At 39.7% G+C, this 21,886-nt stretch overlaps 2 protein-coding genes across 3 annotated transcripts; one reads left to right on the top strand and one right to left on the bottom strand.

The window, feature by feature from the left end:
• Positions 1-220: 220 nt before the first annotated feature.
• LOC107845158 (zeatin O-glucosyltransferase) lies at positions 221-2,145 on the top strand. The gene has a single exon (XM_016689412.2). It carries the CDS (start codon positions 343-345, stop codon positions 1,870-1,872), a length of 1,530 nt encoding a protein of 509 aa, XP_016544898.2. The 5' UTR covers positions 221-342; the 3' UTR covers positions 1,873-2,145.
• A 4,444-nt stretch (positions 2,146-6,589) lies between these two features.
• Positions 6,590-21,660, bottom strand: LOC107843846 (transcription initiation factor IIB). Of its 2 annotated transcripts, none has more exons than XM_016688248.2 (7): positions 20,826-21,660; positions 9,425-9,449; positions 8,627-8,756; positions 8,415-8,545; positions 8,224-8,312; positions 7,593-7,669; positions 6,590-7,013 (listed from the first exon to the last, which is right to left on the bottom strand). In XM_016688248.2, exons 1-7 carry the CDS (start codon positions 21,170-21,172, stop codon positions 6,874-6,876), a joined length of 939 nt encoding a protein of 312 aa, XP_016543734.1. In that variant the 5' UTR covers positions 21,173-21,660; the 3' UTR covers positions 6,590-6,873. The 2 variants fall into 2 exon arrangements, with proteins under 2 accessions (XP_016543734.1, XP_047253371.1); XM_047397415.1 differs by lacking the exon at positions 20,826-21,660 and adding an exon at positions 12,248-12,806.
• Positions 21,661-21,886: the final 226 nt, after the last annotated feature.

The following is a 21,886-nucleotide window of genomic DNA, read 5'->3' as shown; positions in this document are numbered from 1 at the left end:
TCATTACCTCTCCGAGATAGGAATAAAATCAGTGTACAATTTTTCGTATCGAATTCAAACTTTTGAGTTTTATGTTTTCTGAATTTTAGGAAAAATTAATAGTTTGTTTAATTTTGAATAAATTGTCTATCTTTAACTCTACTCTTGCCTACTACAGTACTACTATTGCCATGTGACTCAATATATATGCAACTTATATCTCTATGTCACATCAGTTAAATTATTCACATGCAATAACTTGATACTCTCAATAAATAAAAAATAAAAATAAAAACAAATTTAAGTCACCATTATCCACAAATGTAGTAACCCTACCTCTCCAAATAAATAGAGGGAAGATTGATGAGAAATCATGCACCAAAAAACTTTCTTATCTTCTCATATCATACAAATACAAACCATAGTCTAAAATTAAAAATATTCAATAGAGAATTTAGTTCTTCAATGGCTTGCAATCTCCATTTTTGCAAAAATAACCAAAAGAGTTCAAAAGTTGTTGTAGTAATAGTCCCATTTCTAGCACAAGGCCATCTTAATCAACTTCTTCAACTTTCTTGCCTTATAGCATCTTACAAAAACATAAAAGTCCATTATGTTAGTACAAAAACACATAATCTTCAAGCAAAACTCAGAGTTATTAATGAATTTGACTCTATTTCCAAGATTCATTTCCATGAATTTTCCACTCCTAGTTTCCTTTCTCCAAATCCAAATCCAAATTCGCGAATTAAATTCCCATCACATCTTCAGCCATCATTTGAAGTATCGTCTTATCTAAGAAACCCTGTAAAAAGGTTAATCCAAGCTCTTTCATCCAAGTATCAGAGAGTCGTTATCATAAACGACTCTCTGATGGGATCAGTTGTTCAGGATTATGTGTCAGTACCTAATGCAGAAGCCTACACTTTCCACAGTGTGTCAGCTTTTACACTATTCTTGTTTATATGTGAGAGAAAACAAAAACTGTTTCCAATAGATCCTGAAATGCTGAAGGACCTTCCATCCCTCGAAGGTTGTTTTAGTCCTGAATTCGAGAGATTTATGAAAAGAGAATACGACTGCATGAAATTTTACTCGGGTAAAATTTACAACACGTGTAGAGTCATAGAAAGTCCTTTTCTTGATCTGTTGTCGAAAGAACTGACCAATAACAACAACAACAAACAATGGGCTCTAGGTCCGTTTAACCCGGTCACATTTCCCCGGAAAGGGACCGCTACCCGAGGCCCTAGCCACAAATGTTTGTCATGGCTCGATAAACAAGAACCAAACTCGGTCCTATACGTGTCATTTGGCACCACAACTTCATTTTCCGACGAACAAATCATGGCAATGGCAATTGGGCTAGAGCAGAGCCAGCAAAAGTTCGTATGGGTTCTGAGGGGTGCCGATAAAGGGAATGTTTTCGGGAAAGATACATCAAGAAAGATCGAACTACCAAAAGGGTTCGAGGAGAGAGTTAAGGAAAGGGGGATTTTGGTAAGAGACTGGGCACCCCAGTTGGAGATATTGTCACATTGTTCGACCGGTGGATTCTTGAGTCACTGTGGATGGAACTCGTGCATGGAAAGTATCTCGATGGGCGTGCCAATAGCTGCATGGCCAATGCATTCTGATCAACCAAGAAACACAGTACTAATTACCAAGATTCTTAAAATTGGACTTGTTGTCAGAGATTGGGCTCATAGAGATGAATTAGTAACATCAAGTATGGTGCAAAAATGTGTGGAAAAATTGATGGCATCAAAAGAGGGAAATGAAATGAGAAACAAAGCAAGAAAATTGAGTGCAGAAATTAGAAAAGAAATAGCAGAAGGTGGAATTAAACGTATAGAATTGGATTCATTCATATCTCATATAACAAGATATTAGGTTCGACTATGTTGTTCGGTCTCTCCAAAAATGTTTCTGAAGAATCCGAGCAACGTAGGGTTCTCATCAAAATCAAAAACATTCATGCATGATGCATTTGCAGTCAGTGTATCAAAATACTATTTGGATTTAATTACTTGTATATGTTGTGAAAAACAAAAACTTTACGCTATCAGTATAATTTACAATGTGTTTAATTGTAACTGTGGCTTGATGTATTTTTCAGATAACTAGTTCCATTTATTATAAACTGTTTGGTGTAATATACCACAATTACAATAAATTATTACAGTTGAAATAAAGTGAACAAAAAATGAAGAAAATAGGATCATCTTCTTGTTGGCCGAGGCGCGGATATCTCGTTCTCTTTAAGGAGATTCAAGCCCACTGCGGCATAATCTACACCGATCCAACAGTATATATCTTGACTCGTCCCCTCCAGGATACAACAATCCATCAACGATGTACAACTCAAGCAACTCCGGATTAGTTGAAGAGTCCAAACTACACTATAAGAACACCTTCCTTCAACGTATAATTACTCTCTTTGTATAGTGAATATAGTTAAAGACTTAGAATATTTTTTTTGTCTCAACTCTCTCTTTCACTACTACACACTATAATATTTTTCACACTGATCATGTTTTCTCGTACATACATTAACATGCAAGATCACCTCTATTTATAGGTCAAATATTCATTCTTTTATTGAATAGAAAAAATAAAGAGGAGTGATAAAGTGGTACATGAATGGTTTATAGGTTACAAATATTATACAAAGTTACATGTAACTAATGGTCATACAAGTTACAAGAACTATAAGCCATGAGAATTACAAGAACTAATGATCGTCTTTACCACAAAATATATATCCACTAACTCAAAAAGATCGATAATATGATGAGTTACAAGAATAATGACATCATTTACTTCACTTTATATTTACTAATGTCATGCATTTTAATTTATTTTAATAATAAAATGCAAAAACATAAACGGTTACATATAAATATAGTCCTTTTATGTAAAGTTTTGTTATACTCCCTCCGTTTAAAAAAGAATGACCTACTTTCTTTTTTAGTTCGTTTCAAAAGAATGACCCCATTTCTTTTTTGGTAATAATTTAATTACAACTTTCCACATGGCATATTTAGCACCATAAGATTAAAGAACATTTTGATACATTTAACACAATTTTAGTTGAAGGTCACATAATTAAAAAATTATTTTTATTTTTATAAATTAAAACAGTGGGAGTATATCCAATATGTGAAGAAGTTAGATTCAATCCATTAATATGTTGACAACATATTAACACAGAAGTAAAAGACAGGTCCCACTGGCAAAGATCCAAAGGTGATGGAAGCAAAGACAATTCCACCACTTGGAAGCGTTGACAAATAAGCTGGAAATGAACTGTTGAAAAGTCCTAACTTATATCTTTATTGGAATCTGATTAATTCATAGTAGGACGTATTTTGAGATGATGCTTTGTATCAGAGATTGTTTTTATTCAGAGCTCAAAATCAAGATATTTGAGAGATTATTTTGCCATTGCACCATATTATTTAATGATAACTGTCAAAAAGATGAAAAAAAAAATTTAATAATATAAGATGAGAGAAGTGAGGTTACGTTGATTTGGACACTTGATAAGAAAGAGCTTGAATGCTCCAATACGGAGGTGTGAGGCACTAACTATGGATGATTTCAGGCGGGTAGAGGTGGGTCGAAGAAATATTAGAGGGAGGTGATTAGCATGATATGAAACAATTACAGCTTATGGAGGACATGACCCTTGATAGAAAGGTGTGAAGGACACGAATTAGGATAGAGGGTTAGGGGGTGGGAGTGCGTCGGTAACAATAGGAAAGAGTATTTTGTTTGTGCCTGGAGTTTCTTATTCGTGGTGTTTGAGTGATGTCTATGATTTCGAATAGATAGTTTATAGTACTATCTTATGGTTGTATTGTCTCCTGTATTAGCTAGCAGTGTTAGTTTATTTTGCATACTGTATTAGTTTATATACATTTATGTTTTGTGTTTGTTATATTGTTATCGGTCCTGAACCGGGGGTCTAGCTATCGGATGTTAAATCAACAGAAAAACATACCACATGTTCACATAATCCAAGAACACCTATAAAGTAGTGGAATATGCAAGAGGAAACGTGCGTACCTTTGTCCGCCATTGTATCATGTAATCGAAAACAAATAAGACTAAGTCTTCCTCTCCTTTTTTTATGACGGCTGACAGCTTATGGGAATACGTCTTATGTTAAAGTTAGGAGAGGGGACCTAACCTTATATTTATAGGCTTAAAAGCTTTAACCTGGTGCACCTCATTATGAGCTCACAGGCCTACACTATTGTCAGCCCAAACCAATAACTTGAAATGAATACAGGTCATATGGAATCCGCATGAATATACGGCATGTGTTTTATCCACTAACTAATAATATCAGTCCATTTTACTTTAACGTAATAAAAAATTAATGTTAAGTGTACATAAAATAAATAATTCTAACATCGGAAACAGCCTCTCTGTTCACCTGAAGGTAGTGGTATAGTCTGCGCACACTCTAGCTCTCAACGCTTCATTATGTGGAAAGTATATTATTGTTGTATTAGGCAGTAGAAAAAATCAATATATTTAATTTGTGTCTGGATAATGGTGTACAGTAGAGATAAAAAGAAAGTGTCTGGGAAGTGATTTTGTTCCTATCTTCAACTGATCCCATTGACCATTACTGATACCAGTTTTTTTGTTTGTGTTAGAAAAATCCAGGCCTTATCAGTACAGACATTAATATGGTGGACGTGGCAGTTATATTATGATCATAAATCTCATATCATGGATCTTTTCTAATATATATGAATATATTAATTGAAAAGGATAACGATCAGGTTTTTTTTATTATTATTATTTCAGCTGATTGTCTTCTTGTCCGTATTAATATTCGCAGTGCTATGATTGTAGTTTCTTATTCTTGAGGTCTTGGAGATGCTTATTGTTTCAGGTAAATCAGTCATAATAGTATTTTATGGCAGTATTGTTTTCGATATAATCTGTTGCTTTGTTACTGTCTATTGTTACTTGTTCTTCCATTACGTTCTTTTTCAAACTGTTTCGTTTGAGTTGAGAGTTTTTTGGAAATAACTTCTCTACCTCACCTTTGAGGTAGAGCCATAAAGGTGCAGAATACGTACAGTTTGTCATTCCCAAATCCCAGTTTGTGAAGTATCTTATTTTTGTTGTTTGTATTGGTGCTTAAATGACAACTCACACCTAATACAGCAAGTTCTACTATAGGGCCCAAATTAATATCAATCTCTCATTGATCAAGTCGTTGAGAAATAATTCTTTAATCAAAAGGTAGAAGCATGTAATGGAAAATGATAAATTAGACTTGCTTTTGGATAGAATTATGGTCGTTTAATACATCGGATAGGATAATTATGGATATTTCATGAATTAAGTTATCTTATACGAAGGCTAGTGCATGTGAATGAGTCGTAACCGATAGTTAGGAAAGCTTTGGGATAGCTGGACTGGTAGTCTTAGAGATGTGTCTATAGGTTGGAGCTGCAAGTAGGAAGATATGGAGGTGGGTGCCTTTGGTTCGTTAGTGTAGGGTATTACCTTGTGGGTGTCTTTTTTCTGTTATTCCATCTTGTTTCATGCTTTATTATGAATTTGTTTATTATTCTTTTTCTTGAGCTGAGGGATCTACCGAAAACAGCCTCTCTACTTTCTTTGAAAATAGTGGTATGGACTGCGTACATTCCACCCTCTCCAGACCCCACTATGTGAAAAATACACTGGATTTGTTGTTGTAAGTTATCTTATACGATTTTTTTTCCCTTCTTATGGAATAGTAATCATATCATTTTAGTATAAATAGTGGAATAAAATAATCTCGAAATTAGTTTATACCTCATACCGAATATGAAATAAAGATACCCCTAAACTTACCTCCGAATTATTTTCCTTATCTGGTGTACCAAACGAGAATGTAAACTTTCGTTCATTCTTCTTGATATATTTTAACATTTTATTGTATTATTTTGGTTATAGGCCCCAAGCACTTCTTTGAAGCCTTTTGTGTTGCAGTGGCAAGACACTCATAGGTCCCATTTGCAACAGATTTGAAAATAGAAAGTGTGGAGAAACTACAATAACAATGTAGCTTCACTTCAATTTCATTAATTTGTTAATTAGTCAAACTAGTACTAATGAAACAACTGTTGCAGTTAATACTGTTCAAAATTCACGTGATGTCTGAATTAGACGCACATATTCGGATCACATATTTGGATCCAAAGAACATAGACTCGGACACATATTCGGATCCAAAGAAAGTAGACTCGGACACACCTATTCGGATCCAAAGAACGTAGAAGGCGAAGCCATTAACAATCGAATTTTAAATTATAGCCAGTAACCTCTAGATTTCTCAATTATCAGACAAACGGGGAAGAGGATATTGCCAATGACAAGTACAACATACCCAATGTATTCTCACAAAGTGAGACCCGAGTGGAATAGAGTGTACGCAGTCGATACCTCTACCTCAGATGTGAGGTAGAGACGTCGTTTCCTATGGAACCCCAGCTCAAGAAGTCAATGACAATTGATAACCAAAGAGAGAGGGAGAGAGAGAGAGAAACACCACCTCATCCATCAGACAAATTATAGGAGGGGAGAGAAGTGGAAATGAAAAAAAAAAAAAAAAATCTGATAACTCAGGTATCAATATATTACACAACAGTACAGTGCCCTTGTAACTTCAATATCTATCTGATTGTTTCTCTATTCTGGGCACTTTCTTGGAGATTTAGGCCCTCACAGCAGCAGATTAGTTGTCCTGCATAAAACTAAACTAAGAACTTCTACATCTTGGCACTGCATTTGCGACCATACATAACATAGAAATCACACTTGGAAAGGGTGGACGATTAGCAAACGCAGCGGGTGCTGTAGCGCAACCAAATCGAACTTCTAAGCCTTGGGACTGCAGAGGCTCTTAAGGTCCTTGTCCTTGAGATACCACTCAGGTATTATTTTAGAAGCATGTGGATAGAGATCCTTGTATGCATTCTTGATAGTCCCTTCTGCAACTGTTGTTGCAAGTGAGATATCTGCATGTTCATCCATCAGTCAAACTAGATATAAACAGCTAGAATAAACACCCAACATTTTATATCTAGAACTATTTTCATGGTTTCTTGTTATTCGATTTCGGTCACTACTACTTTTTGTGCTTTGGTTATCGCATTATTGAGTTGTCATTACTGCTCTTTCTTCTGTATGTTGCGTACTGCTCTCTATTTCACTTTATTGTTGTTACTGCCTTCATTCCTGTAATCTCTTTTTCAAACAACTTTGAAATGCTTTATTTAAGCCTAGGATCTATCAGAAACAGCCTCTCTCTATCTCTACGAGGTAGGGGTAAGGTCACGTACAGGCTACCCTCCCTAGACCCCACTTGTGGAATTACACTGGGTATGATGCTGCTGTTGTTATTATTTATACATCTTGAAAGCATTTTCATCATATCCGGATCAGCATTATTTCTTATGCAACCAAATAGTAGACTCAGAAACGATAAAAATATAGCATTGGAAGCCTTAAAAGTATAGTGTGGTTTTCCCATATATGCACCATACAGATTAAAAGGATATTGCTCAGACTCAGACAAGGAACGCAAATTCCCAAACCTCGGAGGGGTTTCTTTGAATCCGTAAGCTGTGTTAGCATGTATATAATAGCTGCAGCAATTGATATAGGACTCCTCCTGCAAAATTAGGAATAAAACATTTATGTTATTTGACTAACGAGATAGCCACGTAGAAGACTGTGGCTAGTGATCCAAGTGATGACAACCCATTTTCCCTCATGTTCCTTTTTTTTGGCAATCAGCTGCTTAGAGCTCCACGATTCTCACTAAAATGCCTCAAGGAGCCTTGCATTTCTTTTCCCAATAAAGATACAGAGTTGAGCGTTGTTTTAGAGGTATTGAAAAGAAGGGAAGAAGTTCAACCCCGAGTCTAGAACTCATCTGACTAAATCTTCTATCAACTATGCAAGATCCAATAGCAGTTTTCATTTATCTCAAAAACTTATGATCCTAGTTCCAGAAGAGGAAGCAATTTTCAAAACTAAAAGCAGCTGCGCTGAATGTGAAATGGAAACATTCTCATCCCGCTGCAGAAAATAATGGCTTTCACTTAGAAAAAACTAAATATTCATATCCACAATCAACTTAATCACTAGACTAAGATCACTTGTGATTACGGCACGTGATAACTTTGATTAAACAATAAACTCCACCCAAAAATACTCCAGTACCTGATATCAAACTCTTCTGACTTCTTGACAGTTTCCTGGACAGCCTTAATCTCTTCATGGTTCATTCCAATGTTAGAACAGAAACGTCTCTGAAATTCATGCATGGTCCGTGTCAGATAATACACACACATTCATATTGTATTCAATGCACTCGCAAAGAGGAGCAGAACACAACATTTACTCTCACTCACCAGATAGTCTCCAGCATGTATAGTCCCCATCTCCATTGATTCTCCCATTTCAACCTTCAATTGTTTCACAATGAACTCTTTTGCTCGGCCAATTTCTTTCTTTGTAGCTCCATTGGCGATTGAGCATATTTCTAGTTAACACCCAAAGGTTCAGAGAAATTCATACAGAGGACTAAACCATTAATCTAAATAATCAGATATCAAGATAGTACCTTTTACAGTGCGTGCTTTGCCTTCTTGTCGACACGCAATGTAAATACAAGCAGCCACCAAGGCATCCAGATTCCTTCCTCTCGTACACTTCTGGTCTTCGAGCCTTTTGTATATCTCACTTGCTCGGTCCTGCAGGAGATTAAGAGAAAGATGAATGTTAAAACGACACGGGTAAGACTTGTTTTTACCTGATGAAGGAGCAAATTTGTCTTATTTATTGTCAAATAACTTTTAAGGGGTAAGGCCAAGAGAAAGAAATAAGGGTCACTGAATCTTTCGAGCTCCATGGATAATACAACAGCATGACGCTAAGCATCATGGATGTTGATGGTTGTTGTCAACTAAGAAAAATGGCAGTGGAGGCTCCATAGGCTGTGTAGCCTTTACGTTATGATTTCAAAATATCACTGAAAGATCATAGCATGCTGGGCAGAGATCATCACAATGTGTGTGAGAGACATCTTCTTCAAACAAGCAGATAACAGTAGACTAGAGAGGGGAATGTAGCAGTATGGCACCCGGAATTTCAGTGAAAGGTTTTGAAAGACTTGGATACCAGAATAAGAATAACTGACGACTTAGAAATTGTAGTGTTGGAGGTGAAGCTCATCTAGTAAATTGAAGATATGTTCTCAGCGAACTTGTAAAAGCCAGAGATTTTATTAGAGGAAGGGTAACAAAAACAAAAACCAGAGATTTGAAACAAGCAAGCAACAGCAATTCAAGAATTCGCTCCATTTTGTATGCCCCAGACAAAAAAGAGAAAAACAAGAAAAATCTAACAAAACAGGACACACCTTTATGGTAGAAACAAGGCTCAGCCTGCGAAGAACGAAAAAGATGATTAGTTCAATTAATGCATACAACAATGTGGACACACGTGACTAATCCAACAAAAATATCAACTGCTTTCTTAATCTTAAACTTCTCGACATGTAATTCATGCAAAATAGGAAAAACTCAACTGTCAATGATCATTAGTCATGCTCTCACAAAAATCACAACAATATGTATATGAAACCAATATAATAACTTAGTTAGCCATAAAACAAGCACCACACAAAGTAGCATGTTTTGTCTGGTTACTAGCGAAGGAAGCAGTCCTCACTCAAGACAATTTGATGAAAGGGGGATATACAATTGTGCCCCAGATGTTTCTTCTGTGGGGAAAATGCAGAGACAGTCAGCCATCTTTTTCTACATTGCAGTCACTGGACAACTCTGGAGGATGTTCTTAAATCTAAAGAGCACTTCCTCGACAATGCCTGGGAAGATTACAGAAACAACACAGAGTTGGGAGGAAGCAAGTGGACTGGCAAAGAACAGAGACAGATGGAGGATTGTCCCAACATGTACCTCTGGTGGGCAATATGGAAAGAGAGGAATGCTAGGTGTTTTGAGAACTTAGAGTAATTTGCAAAAGATTAAGCTTAATTGTCTTTTGTTACTATGTTTTTGGTGTAATCAAGTTTATTCAAATGATACTATCTCTGTAATAGATGTCCTAGATTCTATTATTTAGATGGATGAATAGAGTTGTATATGATGTAATATTGTTTTGGTACAGCCTACGTACTGCTTTTGGAGAAATATACAAAGTTGCCGGTTTCCAAAAAAGAACAAAAATGCACATAATTAGCCAAAATGCAGTACAAACATAAGGCATACATAATCATTATCTCAAATTATTGTAAGCCAAGGATATATGAACGTAACTGTTGTGATAACAGCAAATTAATCAAATTGTTTTGGTACAGCCTATGTACTGCTTTTGGAGAAATATACAAAGTTACCGGTTTCCAGAAAAAAAAAAGCACTTAATTAGCCGAAATGAAGTAAAACCATAAGGCATACATAATCATTATCTCAAATCATCGTAAGCCAAGGATAAATGAACGTAACTGTTGTGATAACAGCGAATTAATCAAATTATAATATCACCATCTCATAAAGGACTTCCCTCCAAAACTTAAAAAGGTGAAAAAAAAAAGAGGTTAGCTGCTCCTCTGTTAAGTCGTGTAATAGTGTTCTGGTTAGAACTGAAAGAAAACATCAGTGGCCTTGAAGAATTCTTTTTTAAAAAAAAAAAAAGAAAAAAAAAGGCACTACGAAGGTGGTCAATTTAACTTGGATTGATATGCAAAGAGCATGTCTTCCTCATTGCAGAAAATGCACGTTTATGAAAAGCATTGCTTTGTATCCTGGCAGATTCGATGTTCGTTTTACAAATCATTTGGGAGTAGGTGGTGGTAAATGTAAATCATTTTGATACCTTATAAGACTTCATTATTTGATACCTTATTGGACTTTATTCACTCCTAGCAATATAGGAGGCTTCAATCACATAAAACTATTTTTGGTAATAAAAATAAAAAAGGGCAGCCCGGTACTTAAGCTCCCCTTAGGCGCAGGGTCCAGGGAAGTCCCCACTCCACAAGGGTGTATCGTATTCAGCCCTACAAAAAAAGATAACTACGAGAACAGAAAAAGCAGTTCGGTGCACTAAGCTCCCACTATGTATGGATCCGAGGAAAGGTTGAACCGCAAGGATCAATTATTCCTTTTTTGATACTTGTGGTGTTCGGGCCAGCTTGCGCGCACCTCGATTAATTCCACGGGATATCTGCCACTTCCCCAACAACAAGTACAACGTAACTTTGTCCACTAAGGCTAGGACATATCGGAAGAAATTACCTATTGTTTTTTTGTATCCGCTGGGATTTGGACCTGAGACCTCCTGGTTCTCAACCACTTCATCGACCACTAGGCCACACCCTTGTGTCCGGGGAAAGGATGAACCACAAGGATCTATTATATGCAGTCTTACCCTGCATTCTGCAAGAGACTTGTTTCCACAGCTCAACCCGCGTGACCTTCTGGCCACATAACAACATTAAGGCTCCCCTTCACAAGAACAAAAAACTTGTTTCATACTTCAAACCACCCGGCTAAGTAACATTCAAATTCTATCAGATTCTCTTGGATTAATCCATCATTGGTCCTAATAGTCAATATCACACAGCACCAAAGTTTAATCAACCATCATATTAATACTTTCCAAGCTATATTTATTTTCCCTTTCCCGGACCCTGCACATAGCAGGAGCTTTTAGTGCTTCTGGCTGCCCTTTTACATTAACTGGGCTCCAATTAAACCCCACCAAGGTTTTACCACTTAAAAACTCAAGAAACCAAAAACCAAATGAACTATTCCCTCACTCCCAATTTTTCAAGACTCAAATGAACTAAGCTCAAATCATTTATTTTCAGCTAAAAATTCAAATATTCCAAACTAAATATTAAAAAATGAAACATTTTTAAATATCAAATGGAGTTCAAATAAGTTTATCGATCAAACTTAAAACTGCAATTCAAACTAATACTTACTAACAACAACATACCCAACAAAATTCACAAGTGAGGTCTGAGGAGGGTAAAGTGTACACGGGCCTTACCAATACCTTGGGGAGGTAGAGAGGCCGTCTCCGAAAGACCCTCGGCTCAAATATAGAAATATAAGTAGCAAACTATTACTACTATAAGTTGCAATTCTTCTCGTACCAAATATTAGAAAAGGAAACATTTTTAAATATGGATTAAAGTTCAATTTTATTAGTTTACCTATCAGCCATATTGGCAATGGCGTTAAACGCCATAACTAGCGCACGTTCAGGATCACCACCACGATTCTGCAACCTAGCTAAAGAGGAATCTCCATTACTCTCATTCGGCCCTTTAGAAATTACAGTAGATAAACCCACATCACCAAGTAATGGGTAAACGGGTCCACCAACACGGTACGGGTCATGATCACCAGATTCATCAGCAAAAGCACGCCACTTAGATTTCTCATCAATTGACCTCGATTCTAATACAAGTCCACACTCCGAACAAATTGTATCCCCCGCCGCGTAGTCCGAAACTACCTCTGTGTTCCTTTTGCAGTCTGAACAGTATGTATCGCCCATTTTTCCGACCCGACCCGAGGAAATTTGGGGGAATTGAGATAGACAGAGAGAAGGATTACGGGGTGTTGTTTATGAAGTTGTTTGTTTCTCTTTTTCCCTGTCTCGATATCTATGGAGAAAATTGGCCAAACACGTCGACGGACCCTAAACTTGGTACCATCTTTCACTTTGGCACCTCAAGTGGATGTTGTTCACATTTGGCACCTCAAGTAGCCATAAAGTGTGTCATTTTGGCACCTTTCGACATCAGCACTAGTGCGTGTGTATCACTCGCTGCCAACATGGATAAAACGGCCAATTGATTTGTGCCAACTCATTTAAATTGCCACATCACTATATGCACCTACAATTATTTATTTTTTTGAAAAAAGGATAAAACACATGACAATTATGCCCAATGAATTAATGACACATGTTTTTTTGACCAAATAATTTGAAAAATCCCCCAACGTCTTCCCCACCCAACATTTTTAACCTCCATTAATGGGGCTTAAATTTTCTAAGGATGATAAACATACCTCCCCATTCTAAGGTTGACAGATGTGCATTAAAAGCTTCACAAATTTCAGACACAAGCTATAAAATGTGTCATTTTCAACACAAGCTTCACGAAAACATACCTCCCCATTCAAAATTGCTTCACGAATTTAAGAAACAAGAATGGTTAAAATCAATAGAAGAAAAAATCAACCATTCTTGTTTCTTAAAAGCAATCATTTTTATTTCTTTATTTCTTATTTCTTAAAGAAGGGAAATTCTTGATTTAACCATTCTTGTTTCTTAAAAGCAACCATTTTTATTTCTTGTTTCTTAAAAAAGGGAAATTCTTGATTTAACCATTCTTGTTTTTTGATTTCTTTTTTCTTGAAGAAAGAAGATTCTTGATTTAACCATTCTTTTTTTTCCCTGTTAATTCAATCAATCAAGGGAAATTAGCATAGACATGTGTTAAGAAAAGGAAAAAAATTGGTGGAAAATTAATGGGTTGAAAGAGTGAAGAAGAAAGATAAGAAAGATAAAAAATTACAAAAATACAAAAGAGAGTGTATTGCTGAATCAGCAAAAGGTGCCAAAATGACACACTTTATGGCTACTTGAGGTGTCAAAAGTGAACAACGTCCACTTGAGGTGCCAAAGTGAAAGATGGTGCCAAGTCTAGGGGGCCGTCGATGTGTTTGGCCGAGAAAATTTGACCCGACCCAACGAAATTGGGGAAATTGAGATAGTATCTCAAATCATCGTAAGCCAAGGATAAATGAAAGTAACTGCTGTGATAACAGCAAACTAAACAAATTATAATATCACCATCTCATAAAGGACTTCCCTCCAAGACTTGAAAGGCAGAAAAAAAGGCTACCTGCTCCTCTGTTAAGTCTTGTAAAAGTGTTCTGGTTAGAACTGGAAGAAAAAATCAGCGGCCTTGGAGAATTCTTTTTTTTTTCCAAAAAAAAAAAAAAAACGAGGTGCTACGAAGGTGGTCAATTTAATTTGGATTGATATGCATAGAGCATGTCTTACTCATTGCAGAAAATACGCATTTATGAAAAACATTGCTCTGTATCCTCGCAGATTCGATGGATGATGTACAAATATTTTTGGAGAAAATGGTTGTAAATGTAAATCATTTTGATACCTTATACGACTTTATTATTTGATACCTTATTGAACTTTACTAACTCCTTGCAATATAGCAGGCTTCAATCACATACAACTATTTTTGATAATAAAAAAAAAAAGGCAGCCTGGTGCACTAAAGCTCCCCTAGGCACAGGATCCGGGGAAGGTCCCACCATAAGGGTGTATTGTACGCAGCCTTACAAAAAGAATAACTATGAGAACAGAAAAAGCAGTTTGGTACACCAAGCTCCCACTATGTATTGGTTCCTAGGAAAGGTTGAACCAGAAGGATCTATTATTTTTTCTTTTTTTGATAATTGTGGTGTTCGGGCAAGCTTGCGAGCACCTTGATTAATATATCTGCCACTTCCCCAGCAGCAAGTAAAATATAACTTTGTCCACCAAGGCTAGGACATATTAGACGAAATCACCTATTGTTTTTTTGTATCCGTTGGCACTTGAGCCTGCGACCTCTTGGTTTTCAACCACTTCATTGGCCACTAGGCCACACCCTTGTATCCGGAAAAGGCTTAACCACAAGGATCTATTATACGCAATCTTACCCTGCATTTCTACAAGAGACTTGTTTCCACAGCTCAACCCACGTGACCTTCTGGTCACATAACAACAACATTACCAGTTACGCCAAGGCTCCCCTTCACAAGAAAAAAAACTGATATTTTTGTTTCATACTTCAAACCACCACCACCACCACCACCACCACCCCCTAAGTATGATTCAAATTCTATCAGATTCCCCTGCATTAATCCATTTTTGGTCCTAATAATCAATATCATTCAGCACTAAAGTTTAATCAGCCATCATATTAATACTTTCGAACATTTACTCAGCTATATTTATTTTCCTTCCCGGGTACTCCCTCACACCCAATTTTTCAGGACTCAAATGAGCCAAGCTCAATTCATTTATATTCAGCTAAAAATTCAAATATTCTAAACTACGGCTCTATTTACTGAAAATCTCTCTCTCCCTACCCTCTCTCCATCTCTAGCGCACCGGCCTCCGGTCCCCGGCGCCGTCGCTGACCTTCGGCGCCGACCCGCTCCGGCCGCCGGCTCCGACCTCCGGTCCCCGGCGCTGACCCGACCGCCGGCTACGACCTCCGGTCGCCGGCTCTCTCTCTCTCCCTACCCTCTCTCCATCCCTAGCACACCGGCCCCCGGTCCCCGGCGCCGTCGCTGACCGTCGGCGCAGGTCGGATCCGACCGCCGGCTCCGACCTCCGGTCCCCGGCGCTGACCCAACCCGACCTCCGGTCGCCGCTCCCCGGCGCTGACCCGACCCCCCCCCCCGTTCACCCCCCCCCCCCGTTCCCCCCCCCCCCCCCCCCCCCCCCCCTTCCCGGCCCTACCCGTCCCCTCCCCCCACGGGGTACACCAGCCCCCCCCCCAACCCGTCCTTCAACCAGCCGCCAACTCGGTCTCCAACAAGCCGAAACTCCGTCTGCACCCGCCACTCCGTCTCCAGCAGCCGCAGCTCCAAGCGAAATCCGGTGACTTCTAACCTTTGTTATTTCGTTATTTCATATTGCATTTTAGTTCATTATTTCATATTCCATTCTTAGTATTATGCTCGTTGTAGCCCCTGTACCTTGACTTGCGTGGGATTTGTGGACATTGTCTGTGTCTGTTGTTGCTGTTGCTGTGGTCGTTTCTTAGTTTTGTTTCGGGAGTATTCCTTTGAATGTGTGTGAGCCTTGTATTTTCTCGCTGCTGCTTTGATACTGCCATCGGGTATATCTTTATATTTTCCTATACTTTCGTGTAGTTGTGGCTGTGGGTGGTAATGGGTGGATAGGGTCATGTCCGAGGGGGTTGGGGCGTGGGGCCGTGGTGGGGGCGGGGGATGGGGAGAGGGCGGGAGTGGGTGGGAGGCCAAGGTTTGGCCGAGGGGGGGGTAGTGGGAGGCGTGGGGATAGCGACGGTAGGCTGAGGGTTGGGTCTTGGAATATAGGGACCCTTCAGGGTAAGTCCATAGAGCTTGTGAAGATTCTTAGGAAGAGGATCAACCTTGCGTGTGTCCAAGAGACCAAGTGGGTAGGGTCTAAGGCTAGGGATGTGGATGGTTACAAGCTGTGGTACTCTGGGAGCGAGAGGCGTAGGAATGGAGTTGGCATCTTAGTAGATGAAGAGCTTAGAGGTCAGGTAGTGGAGGTGAAGAGGATCAACGATAGGTTGATGACTATTAAGTTGGTCATTCGGGGATTTACCCTGAACGTGTGTAGTGCTTATGCGCCGCAAGTGGGATCGGAGGGGGAGGATAAGATGCGGTTCTGGGAGGCTTTGGAGGAGGTGGTGAGAGGCGTGCCCAGTTCGGAGAAGATTGTTGTAGCAGGGGATTTCAAAGGGCACATCGGGGCGCTACCGGGAGGCTTTGGGGATGTGCATGGTGGTTTTGATTTTGGGGAGAGAAATGAAGAGGGGGCGACCCTATTGGAGTTTGCGAGGGCCTTTGTGCTGGTGGTGGTGAACTCAGGCTTCCCGAAGAAGGACGAGCACCTGATCACTTTTCGGAGCGCGATAGCCAGGACCCAGATTGACTTTTTGTTGCTTAGGAAAGGGGATAGGGCGTTGTGTAAGGACTGTAAAGTCATCCCGAGTGAGAATCTTTCGACCCAACATAGGCTTTTGGTCATGAATTTGGGTATAAAGAAGAATAGAAAGAGGAGGAGTAAGGAGTGTAGACCGAGAATTAAGTGGGGCGGCTTGACGCCAGTGAATGCGTGGGAGATAGGGAAGAGGTTGGCGGGAATGGGGGTGTGGGAGTGTAGGGGGGACGTGGATAGGATGTGGGACAGGGCGGCAAGGTGCATCAGGGAGAATGCAAGGGAGGTGTTGGGTGTTTCTAGGGGCCGGGCCGGACACTATCGGGGGGATTGGTGGTGGAATGAAGAGGTGGAGAAGAAAGTGGAGACCAAGAAAGAGGCGTATGCTAAGTTGGTAGAAAGTAAGGACGAAGAAGAGAAGCGGGTAAACAGGAAAGAGTACAAGCTAGCGAGGAAGGAGGCAAAGTCAGCGGTCACGGCAGCTAAGACGGCCGCTTTTGAGAGCTTGTATGCAGGGTTACAGGGGAAAGGAGGGGAGAAAAAGTTGTTTAGACTCGCTAAGGCTAGGGAGAGGAAGGGTCGTGACCTCGATCAGGTGAGGTGCATTAAGGGGGAGGACGGTAGAGTGTTGGTGGAGGACGGCCACATAAAGAAGAGATGGCAGTCGTACTTTCATAGGCTCTTGAATGACGAGGGGGACAGAGCTATTGTGTTAGGGGAACTGGAGCACTCAGAGGAGTGTCGGGATTTTAGCTATTGTAGACGTTTTAAGGTAGAAGAGGTTAGACAGGCAGTCCGCAGGATGCGAAGGGGTAGGGCGACGGGGCCGGATGAGATACCGGTGGAGTTTTGGAAGTTCGTTGGAGAGGCTGGTGTAAGGTGGTTGACTGGATTGTTTAATGAAATTTTCAGGACGGCAAAGATGCCCGAGGCGTGGAGGTGGAGTACCATGATCTCCCTCTATAAGAATAAGGGGGACATTCAGAGTTGCAATAACTATAGGGGGATTAAGTTATTGAGTCACTCTATGAAGATCTGGGAGAGAGTGGTCGAGGTGAGGCTGAGACGGATAGTGTCTATTTCGGAAAACCAGTTCGGATTTATGCCCGGCCGCTCGACGACGGAGGCAATCCATCTGGTACGGAGGATGGTGGAGCAGTATAGGGAAAGGAAGAAGGATCTGCACATGGTGTTTATCGACCTGGAAAAGGCTTACGACAAAGTCCCCAGGGAGGTGCTTTGGAGATGCTTGGAGGTGAGTGGAGTACCGCAGGCATATATCAGAGTAATTAAGGATATGTATGAGGGAGCGAAAACCCAGGTGAGGACGGCGGGAGGAGACTCAGAGCATTTCACTGTCCGGACAGGATTGCATCAGGGATCTACTCTTAGTCCCTTTTTGTTTGCGTTAGTAATGGATGTGTTGACGCGGCGTATTCAAGGGGAGGTGTCGTGGTGTATGCTTTTTGCAGACGATGTAGTTCTGATAGATGAGACTCGAGGGGGTGTGAATGACAAATTAGAGATGTGGAGGCAAACTCTGGAGTCTAAAGGGTTCAGGGTGAGCAGAAGCAAGACAGAGTATGTGGAATGTAAGTTTAATGACGTGAGGCGGGAGAATGAGGTAGTAGTGAAGCTGGAAGCACAGGAGGTATGGAAGAGGGATAAGTTCAAGTATCTCGGGTCCGTGATCCAGAGTAACGGTGAGATTGACGAGGATGTCTCGCACCGTATTGGGGAGGGATGGATGAAGTGGAAACTCGCGTCGGGGGTGCTGTGTGATAAGAAGGTGCCACCCAAGCTTAAAGGCAAATTCTATAGGGTGGTAGTCCGTCCGGCCTTGCTGTATGGAGCGGAGTGTTGGCCAGTTAAGAACTCCCACATCCAAAAAATGAAGGTGGCAGAAATGCGGATGTTGCGCTGGATGTGTGGACTGACTCGAGGGGATAGAGTTCGGAATGAGACTATCCGGGAGAAGGTTGGTGTGACTTCCGTGGAGTGTAAGATGTGGGAAGCACGATTGAGATGGTTCGGACACGTGAAGAGGAGGGGCATGGATGCCCCGGTCCGTAGGTGTGAGAGACTAGCGTTGGATGGTTTTAGACGGGGTAGGGGTAGGCCGAAGAAGTACTGGGGTGAGGTGATTAGGCGGGACATGGAACAGTTACAGCTCACCGAGGACATGACCCTAGATAGGAAGGTCTGGAAGATGCGAATTACGGCAGAGGATTAGGGCCAGTTTGGGTCGCTAGTGTAGGGAAAAAAATTGGTGGGGGTTGTATTCCTGTTATGATTCCGTATTCAGTGTTCCATGTTTATTACGAATCTGTGTGCTTCCCTCTGCTTTATATTCCTGCTTTCCTCTGTCTTATATTCCTTATGGGTGCCGTATTTATGCTATGTCATCTGCTTTTGTGCTTTACTATGTGTTTGTGTGATATCTCGTGCCTTGAGCCGGGGGTCTTTCGGAAACAACCTTTCTACTTCATCAGAGGTAGAGGTATGGACTGCGTACATCTTACCCCCCAGACCTCACTAAGTGGGAATACACTGGGTTTGTTGTTGTTGTTGTTGAGACGTCTGAATCTGAATGCACATCTGAATGATTAAGATGTTGTCTCTAGATCTGAAAACTAAATGATTAAGATTGTTTGTTTTTTAACATCTGAATATGTAAAAAAAAATTATTTGTATACATAATAAAATAAAAAAATACAATTCAAATAAAAAATTAATTATATATTAAAAAAGTATGTAATTTAATACAATAAAATTATTAGTATTTGATTGAGAAAAAACATTTATGTTTGTTAGTGATAGTGGAGATGGTTTATAATGGCGGTTGTGGTGACAATGATTGATGTTAGTGATTAATAATAGTGGTGGTGATAATTGTGATGGTTGGTATTGTAGTGACTGTTATGATGGTGGCGATTGATTGTGGTGGTGGTTTTTGTGATGCGACGTTGCTTGATGTTAGTAATTTAAGGTGTTGATTGTGTTGGCTGAAACATGAATGCATGATGATTGACGATGTGTTGGTGCTAGTTGGAGATGTTATTTGTTGTGATGGTGGAGATGGTTGTTAGCAGAGATAAATTGTAGCGATGGTACTGGTTGAAGTGGTGGTAGAGGTGGCGTTACTAGTAACAATGGTGGTGGCGGACAAAGAATGTGTAGAGGTTAGCGATGTATTAGTGGTAGTTAGTGGTGATGCTATTTGATATAGATGAGTTGGTTGGTAGTAGGAATTGGCCAGTAGTGGTTGTTGATTGGGGTCCTATTGAAGGCAGTGGTGGCGGTGAATATAATTAGAATAAAAGAGGTAGTAGGTGTTGTAGCGGTTGACAATTATGGTTGGTAGTGGTATTTGTTGTCGATTGTGGTTGTGATGGTGAAGGTGAGTGGTGGTTGACAATGGTGACAGTGGCAGAGGTGGTTAGTGGTGGTGACTGCTGATTATAAGTAGAGTGGTGATTATTATCCAACACCAGAATATCCTACAGACCTATTAAAACTTGGTTCTAGACCTGAATGATTAAGACCTATTCAGACCTATTAAGAGTTAAAACCTTAATAAAAAAACAAATGAACTTAATGGTCTGAAGTCTAAATCATTCAGATTCAGACCTCCATTAAATGCAAACAAATGAGGCCTACAACAACAACATACCAAGTGTATTCCCACATAGTGGGGTATGGGGGTCAAATATTCTAAACTAAATATTAAAAAAAAGTTAACATTTTTAAATATCAATTAAAGTTCAATTAAGTTTATATATCAAACTTAAAGTTGCAATTCAAACTAATACTACTAACAACAATATACCCAATAAAAACCACAGTGAGGTCTGGGGAGGGTAAAGTGTACGCATACCTTACCCCCACCTCGGGGAGGTAGAGAGGTTGTTTCTGGGAGATGCTTGACTCAAATGAAGCAAATATAAGTAGCAAACTAATACTACTATAAGTCGCAATTCTTCTCGTACCAAATATTAAAAAAGGAAACATTTTTAAATATGGATTAAAGTTAAATTTTATTAGTTTACCTATCAGCCATGTTGGCAATGGCTTTAAACGCCATAACTAGGGCACGTTCAGGATCACCACCACGATTCTGCAACCTAGCTAAAGAGGAATCCCCATTACTCCCATTCGGCCCTTTGGAAATTACAGTAGATAAACCCACATCACCAAGTAACGGGTTAACGGGTCCACCAACACGATTCGGGTCATGATCACCAGATTCATCAGCAAAAACACGCCACTCAGATTTCTCATCAATTGACCTCGATTCCAGTACGAGTCCACACTCCGAACAAACTGTATCTCCCGCTGCGTGGTCGGAGACTACCTCTGTGTTCCTTTTGCAGTCTGAACAGTATGTATCGCCCATTTTTCCGACCCGGCCCGATAAATTTGGGGGAATTTTTGAGCTAGAGAGAGTGTAGAAAATCTGTGTTGATATCTATGGAGAAAATTTGACCCGAACCGACGAAATTGGGGAAATTGAGCTAGAGGGTGAAGGATTATCTGATGTTTATAGGGAGTTTTGGAGAAAATCTCTGTTAAATTGCTAATATCTATGAACAAAATTGGACCCGACCCGGTAAAATTGGGGAAATTGAGTTGGAGTTTTTGTTGGACAAGCTAAAGAGAGAAGGATTATGAGATATTTTAATGGAGTTTTGGCTCTCTCTCTGGTGTTGGAGGGGAAGTAAAGTGAAGTGGAGAAGTTAAATTTGGTCAATTGGGGTATTTATAAACCGAAAAGGTGAGATGGGTCGGGTCGAAATGGTCGGGAGTAGGGACCACTTATTGCTCATGCATAAAAAACGTGGAAAAATTAAACCAGGTGAGAGAGGGGAAATGGTAAAAAAAAAAATGAAAATGATTTTCTTTCTAATTTCAGTAAGGGGGTCATTTGGCTGTGGTCAGTGGCGGAGCCAAAATTTTAACGAAGAGTGTTCAAACTCTTGAGGGGTTAAATACGAAATTTAAAAAAAAAAAAAAAAAAGAAAGAAAGAAAGATTAATGTGTGAAATTTTTTTTTAATTCAGACTTATATTTAGCTAGCTAGGTTGTCGAAACAGTTGTATAATAGTACTAA

Source organism: Capsicum annuum, chromosome 10 (assembly GCF_002878395.1).
Source record: "Capsicum annuum cultivar UCD-10X-F1 chromosome 10, UCD10Xv1.1, whole genome shotgun sequence".
NCBI lineage: Eukaryota > Viridiplantae > Streptophyta > Magnoliopsida > Solanales > Solanaceae > Capsicum > Capsicum annuum.
This window is presented reverse-complemented; position numbering and strand designations above follow the sequence as displayed.